We start from the raw sequence: 8,018 nt of genomic DNA, 5'->3' as shown, positions 1-8,018 counted from the left end.
AAGGAAAGGAAAGGAAAGGAAAGGAAAGGAAAGGAAAGGAAAGGAAAGAAGGAAGGAAGGAAGGAAGGAAGGAAGGAAGGAAGGAAGGAAGGAAGGAAGGAAGGAAGGAAGGAAGGAAGGAAGGAAGGAAGGAAGGAAGATTTTTTTTTCTGTCCAGCACTCTACTTATCAGACCTAACTGCTTCTTGAAAAGAAAAGAGTGTATTTTATATATTCTAATGGTTTTTCTACTCTATGATTCTTCACCTTGCTCTACCTCAGACAGCATTAAATTTTAAGTTCCTTGTCTGTGCAAAGCAGTGTTAAACACTGGTACACTGCATTGAAACTTTGTTTTAGATGTTTTCCTATTGTTTCATTCGAACTTTGATAAGAACAGCCAGCCCCAAAGTGTTTTGATTGAAGCTGGGCTAGTTCAGTTGAGTTTAATTTTTATTTTGGTGGCTTTGCTAAACCAATAATTCTTTATACTTTTTGGACAGTTTTTTTATAGTTATGTAACATGAGTATTCATATTTTTATCCTCTATTAAAACCTTAAACATAATTTAAAGTACTATCAGATAAAGTACTAATCCAACTAAGTTTCTCTCTGTTTAAAATATAAAAATAGCCAGAATGATTGAGATAATCAGTATGGTATGCCATTGTGTCTTGATATGTGAACAGTATTATTAAATCTTTCTAAAGGAAGGCTCTAAGAACTATGGAAGGTGTAGACCAGTGCTCCTTTTTAGATGTTACATATCTTCTCGGTTCCTTATATAAAGTTAATTCTTTATATAATTGTAATTTTCCCAATGAGAATTCTCGAAGTGGTCCAACATAGAATTATGACTAGAGTGATAATCAATGTATGTTGATTGTTGGATTATAAAATTTTAAGTCCAGAGGGTACTTAACTCCTCACTGTGTCTTCAGATTATAATATGAAATAGCTAAGGAAATTTGCCCCCCCACATCAAGCATTAGTAGAGAGTTAATGGTGACTAGCCCATTTGTTCCTCTTGGTAGAGTTGCCTGTATTTTTTCCCTACCTCTACTTTTTATAAATAATAATTAAATTTTTCCTAATTACAAGTAAACATAATTTTTTTTAAACATTTACCTTCTGTCTTGGGTCAATACTGTGTATTGACTTCAAGGCAGAAGAGTGGTAAGGGTAGGCAATGGGTATTAAATGATTTGCCCAGGGTCACAAAGCTAAGAAGTGTTTGAGTCCAGATTTGACTCTGGGACCTCCCATCTCTAGGTTCTCTAACCACAGAGCAACCCAGCTGCCCCCTAAACATAATTTTTAACATTCTTTGTTTATAAATTTTTGAGCTCCAAATTCTCCCCTCTCTCCTCCCTCTACCTCTTTCACCCTTCCCTAATATGGAAAACAATCTGATACAGATTTTATATGTGTAATCATATACAAATTTTATACATATTTGTCACTTCTGGAAGAGATTGCAAATAAAAAAAGAAGAAAAGTGAAATTTAGCTTCTTTTGGTCTGCATTCAGATTCCATCAGTTCTTTCTCTGAAAACAAATGAAGTTTTTCATCATAAGTCTCTGGGATTATCTAGGATCACTGTATTGTTGAGATTAACCAAGTTGTTCATCACAGTTGTTCATTAAAAAATATTATTGTTATTGTGCACAATGTTCTTCTGGTTCTACTCACTTCATTTTGCATCAGTTCATTTTAGTCTTTCCAAGTTTTTTCCAAAATCTTCCTGCTAGTCTTTTCTTATACCACTATAGTTTGCTTTTATAATCATATGCCATAATTTATTCAACCATTCCCCATTTAATGGATGTTCCCTCAGTATCCAATACTTTGCTACCACAAAAAGAGCTACAACAAATATTTTTCTACAAATAAATCCTCTTTTCCTTTTTTTTTTTTCCTCTTGGTATACTAACCTAGTAGTGGTATTCCTGGGTCAAACACTATGTAGAGTTTTAGAGCTCTTTGGGCATAATTACATATTGCTCTTCAAATGGTTGGCTAGATCACAACTCTACCTACAGTGTATAAGTGTCCCAATTCTCCTACATCCCCTCCAACATTTATAATTTACCTTTTCTGTCATATTGTCCATTCTGGTAAGTGTGAGGTGGTACAGCTCAGAGTTGTTTTAATTTGCATTTCTCTAATCAAATTTTAGAGCAACTTTATATAACTATTTAAAGCATTTATTTTTTCATCTGAAAAAAAGTTGCCCATATTTATATAGAAACCACAATTGCCAGGATCCCTTGTTACATGATTTAATTCTATGTAATAAATGAATCATTCTACTTAGCTGAAAACAGCCAAACTCTTGAACTAATTTTGTTTAAATTTGAGAAGTTTGGGACCACAAAAGCAATCAGAATATGACACTTCTGAAAGCAGGAAATAGTATAGCCTTTCTTTAGAGTACTTTTAAAAAATTTTGTTGGAATAATTAGGAAATAGGTTTTATGAGACATTTATATATTGAAGCACATCAGTTACTCCTTTAAATACTGATAATACAGCTGATAGAGAGAAGGCATTATGTCAGTTGAGGTACAAAAATAGTATTATTTTCATGTAGAGAGAGGTACAAAATTATATATATGTATGTATATATACATATATACATACATATACACACACAGAGACATACATTCATGAAAATGGATCTAAAATAATAAATAAAATAATAAAATAATTTGCATAGCCAGTAGAGGTGTTACCTCTCCAATCTCATTGTTAATCATAGAAAACATTAAGAATTTATTAGCTTATTTGATTCAAGATCTTAGTGCTTATAGATGATTATTAGTAATGTTTGAAAATAACCAAATGCCTCCAAGTAGTCACCAATAATTCATATTCTGCTTAGAAAGTTACACTTTAAGGGGAAGTTGTGTTCCAAACTATTAGTTTTTTCAGTAGGTTTAATCTATTTGTTTGATTCTTCTAATTCTTTGGTAATGGACTTTGTCCAAAATGTTGGCTAGAGATCCAGTAGGAGGCTATAGAATATGAGGAAAATGGATATTGGAACTCTTGAGTTTTTTTCTCCCAATCCAAAATACTCTTGTGATTTTTTCCCCCCTTACCTGTAAGCGATCTACATGGCATTTAAGACTCAGTTATTTTATTTTGTGATTCTTTTCCTGCCTTCCTTAGGTCAGTGATCCCTATTTTCTCTGAATACTGAATAGCACAATACTGTCTGTACCATCACAGGGTGGTTATCTTTGTCACTCAGTCAGTCAACAGTCAACAGACATTTATGACTCATTTACTATGTCCTGGCACTGAACTAAGCCCTGAAGAAATAATGAAAGGCAAACACAATTGAGTGGCTGACAGTCTAATGTTTTATATGTATATAATTCATCTCCCCAGCTCAATTATGAGGTTATATAAGTTAGGGTTGTAATATGTGTAAAGCCTTCCCCAAAGTTGTCATTTCATAAATTCTTCATTGATAGCTGACAAATATTTCAGAATGATTGCCAATTGCGAGTCTTCAGGAATTGACAATGTTAATGCTGTTGACCTTGATATTTAATAGTCTTGGAATAAGTTTGACTTTCATCTCCTTCAATTCTCAGTTATCAGTTTTTTGGATTATTCATACGAATGACCCAGGGGTTCCTTTCTTCATGTCATTGCCTCTTTTGCTGAAACTAGATAATAAGGCCAAGTTAAACAAGAGCAAAGTCCACTTATGTGATAAATTGTATATGTGTGGAGGTAAATGATTTTGTCATTACTAATTGTTTTCTATTGAATGAGACACTACTCATTCAACAAATATATAAATTCTCATAGGGAATTTATAAAGGATTGTTAAGATAGTATTAAGCACTGGAAAGCATGCTTAATTTGCAGCCTAAGGATCCAAGTTCACATTTGCTCTGCTATTTACTTCCTAAATGTCTTGATCAAGTCACTTAACCTTTCTTTACTTTGTCTCTAAAATAGGAGATAGTATAATTAATGTACTAGATAGTCTCTGAGGTCTCTTCCAGCTCTAAATCTGTCATTCAGAGGAAAGAGTCATTTCTCTCTGTGATTAGTAATATGAAGAGGGTAGTATTTGAACTTAAAAATCAGGTGACCAACTCTTGTGAAAAACAATTTGAAATTCTGCCCAGGAAGTAACTAAAACCTCCATATCCTTTGACTTAGAAAGCTTACTGCTAGGTGGCACATTGGCTAGTATATTGCTAAAACGAAGAAAAATTTAAATCCAGTCTCTGGCACTTAACTGAAGGACTCTGGGCAAGTTGCATTTAATCTCTGTTTACCTCAGTTCTCTTATCTGTTAAATGGGAACAATAATAGCATCCACCTTCCAGAGCTGTTGTAAAGATCAAACCGGATAATATTTGTAAAGAGTGCTTTGCAAACCTTAAAGCATTGTATAAATGCTAGTTTATATTTTTATATACCACCAAGGAAACCAAAGATAGAATGGAGTTTCTCAGTCATCACAACATCTAAAGCAGTACTTTTTTGAGGTAAGCAAAGAACTACAAAGTAAGATCATTGGTCTAGAACCAGAAGGGACATCTATCTCAACCTCTACAATTTACAAGTGAAGAAACTGGGCCCAGAGATGTTAAGTGACTGGGACAAGGGCAAATAAGTAGTAAGTATTAGAAATGGCATTTAAACCTCAGTCCTCTGAACCTAAATACCTTGATTTTTTTGTATGTTACTATACTGCCCATGTAGCAGAGCACCATACTGGTGAATGATGAAAGATATTGTGGTACATGAATCTAATGAGATATTATTGTGTCATAAGAAATTATTATTTGAGGAGTACAGAGAAGCATGGGAAGGTTCATATGAATTTAAATTAAGAGAAATAGAAACACGAAGCATTATATATACTGATATTACAATAGCATAAATGGAAAGAACAAAAAATACAAATAACATAAAAAACAAAGTTGAACATAATATTTGATCTTGAAGAAAAGAGATACTGTTATTCCCCACTCCCATTCTTTCCTTTCAAAGGTGGGGTATTGTAAGTGCGTCATATGGCATGTACTACCTTTTTTTAAAAACCCTTGCCTTCCATCTTAGAATCAGTTCTGTGTATTGGTTCCAAGGGAGAAGAAGGGTAAGGGATAGGCAGTAGAGGGTAAGTGACTTGCCCTGGGTCATACAGCTAGGAAGCATCTGAGGCCATACTTGAACCCCCCCAGTGTCTCCCATCTCTAGGCCTGGCTCTTAATCAACTGAGCTACCTAGCTGCTCCCTATTGTATATATTTTTAAGTATGATTGATATATTGATGGATTTTGTTGAAGTTTCTTTTCCCCTCTTTGTTAAAAGAGATGGCTCTTCAGGGAGCGGAGGGAAAGAGGTATTCTGAAATAAAAATACTAAACATTTTAATGTACAGAGAGAGTTGCCACATTCTAAGCAAAGGGAAATCTTAAAGGCAAGAAGGTAAGGAAGTGTGAGAATCATATTAAAGAAATAGATAATCTCATTTGACTGAATAGCATACATGAATAGGAAAGGTAGAAAATTAGTTGAAAAGTTGGAACCAGGAATAAGAGGACCTGGAATATTATTGATGCACTTTATTTGTGAGGCAAGGGAAATTTCCATTGATAGTTTTTGAGCAGGGAAGTGGGTTGATGAGAGCTCTGCATTATAAAAATTAATATGTTACAGGTCTATAGGATCAGTGAAAGGTAGGGAAATTAGTTAGACTAATGAAAAAGTCCATTCAAAGACTGGAAATGAAGGTAACTATAATGGAAGAATGAGAAAATGGGTGGGTATGAGAAACATTTGACATAAGAATCCATAGGACTTCATGACTGAGTGTAAAGGGGTAAGAGGCTTACCAAGAATATTTCTTCTATATTCTGACTCTGGAAGACAGAGAGAATTAACTGTTCTAATTTTCAGTAGTACTATGGTTACTATTTATTACATAGCCTTGGAATCACTTCTAACTTACCTGTCTGCATTATCAGACAAGGATGGGGAGTGGAGTGGGTCTTAGCAAGTGGAGTGACCTCTTCCTGTGAAAGAGGTTTATCTTCTGCAAAGTTTGAATCAGCAAAAGGGAGCTTGCAAGCTTGTCTGCTGCCTGTGTTCTTTGTATTCTATAAATAGAAGGATCCTAGATGCTGGTAACATCAGTATAGCACCTTTCACTAGGATGAAGCTCATTTAAACTACCCAAAAAAAGGGAGAAATTTTATTCATCATGATATGCAATAATTGGCTCAAAAGTCTTTTGCTACTATAAAGAGTAAATTTGTAATCAGTTATCAAGAAATGTTTGGTGTGCAATTTATTTATACCAAAAAAAGAAAAAAAAGGAAAACCTAACATATTTAACTTTGTATTTTATAGTTTAGGTTATTTGTGATTCAGAAAGACTGAATTATAAAAGAAGAATTTTCTTTAAAAACATATCATTGAGTAATTATGGAACACTTACTCTTTAATATCACATTAAACAACTTGTATTATGGTTTAATTATATATATAAGTCAAAATAGAAAAATTTGTTATTTAAAAGGAAATATTTATTTCTTTCCTTCCAGCCAGCTCTCTAGAACACAACAAAAAACTTAGCCATTATTAACTCATCAAATTATTGTATAAGTAAAAAACAACTTTGATTTATAGGTATTTTTATCACAGATTTAGAAGTATATTTGATTTGATTAATCATTCAGCAGTTCCACTATATATAAAAATAGGAATAAAACAAAATAGAATAAATCACATTAGGAAACAGGAAAAATGTTTTGACAAATACTACACGTGCCAGATTTCAGTATTGTGACCAAATATGCAAAAGAATAAAAATTAGGAAGAGAGAAAGAAAAAAGAGAAAAATTTTTTAATGATAGACCATTCAATAGTGGATGAAAGATACCCGAGAAGAAGAGGTTGAATGTTTCAGAAATTCTTAGTAAGTAGATAAAAAGCTCTAGCATATGTAACTTAACCTTTTGTCCCTTTTTCCACATTGTCTGTACTTGGCTCTTTCCTTCACTGGCTTAATTTAGTGATCCAGAGGCATCTTAGATTGCATTTCTATCATCAGAATCTCTCAGCACAGATAACAAAGCTTCTACTGTATTTGACAAATGAAATTAAATAAGAGGCAAGATGGAGCCATTGACCCCAGAGGTTCCCCACCCTTGAACTAGACAGAAAGCTTCAAGACTATTTTCATACATAAGCATACAGAATTTTTTCTTTCCCCCTTAAGTGTATACAGCTTCCTAAATGCCCTTAAAAATTAAGGGTTAAAAAAACAAAAGCAAAATTTCTTGAGTTCCTCCCCCTACAAAGAAAACTTCCTTTAGGGACTTTATGATAAACAGTTATATGTCTTGGGGGTACTAAAGGGGAAGACACTCTAGGACATATTACAATCTTCATAGCTTTACTCTTTCCCCCTATTAGGAGAGTAGATACAGAAGATATTATAAAACTTCATCTTTTTATTAATTGGTTCAAAGTTTAAGTGTGACATAGTGGGATGATAGAACTCTTTTGTCTGGATGGAACATGTAAAGTTTTAATTTTTTTCACCTTTTCTTTTATTTTAGTACAAAGATGCATTTATGAAAGCCAATCCTGGCTACAAATGGTGTCCTGCAACAAACAAACCTGTGAAATCCCCAACACCCACTGTTAATACACGAAAAAAGCTGTGGGCCTTTCCATCTGACTCTGGAAAAGATTTACCTAGCCCCAAGAAAGCAAAGACTGAAGAAATGCCTCAGCTTAACTTTGGAATAGCAGGTGAGTTGGGTTTCTTATTACCACTTCTTCTTTAATGCCAGTTATTAAGTCGACAATATTCCCAACCATAAGAACTATGATGAATGGACTAATAAATAGGTATAGATGACCTAAAAGCAACAATATAAGATAGTCTTATATTGTTCAGCATCAGTAATAAAAATGAAGTTTAAGTAGGGTGGGCATCATTACAAGTAACAATGAGATCAAGTACTGCAAGTGTAGAAAACTGAAGTCATCC

The 8,018-nt window shown here is 33.6% G+C and overlaps 1 protein-coding gene across 1 annotated transcript in view; it reads left to right on the top strand.

Moving 5' to 3' along the window:
- BBX (BBX high mobility group box domain containing) overlaps nt 1-8,018 on the top strand; it is a 242,479-nt gene that overhangs the window by 95,671 nt on the left and 138,790 nt on the right. Inside the window, exon 4 of the mRNA XM_044670112.1 lies at nt 7,582-7,777. Within this exon, the coding sequence (XP_044526047.1) occupies nt 7,582-7,777 (196 nt within the window). The remainder of the gene's footprint in view (nt 1-7,581; nt 7,778-8,018) is intronic.

This window comes from Gracilinanus agilis, chromosome 3 (genome assembly GCF_016433145.1).
Source record: "Gracilinanus agilis isolate LMUSP501 chromosome 3, AgileGrace, whole genome shotgun sequence".
Classification (NCBI taxonomy): domain Eukaryota; kingdom Metazoa; phylum Chordata; class Mammalia; order Didelphimorphia; family Didelphidae; genus Gracilinanus; species Gracilinanus agilis.
Note: the sequence above shows the minus strand (reverse complement) of the source record. Positions and strands in the feature narration are given on the sequence as shown.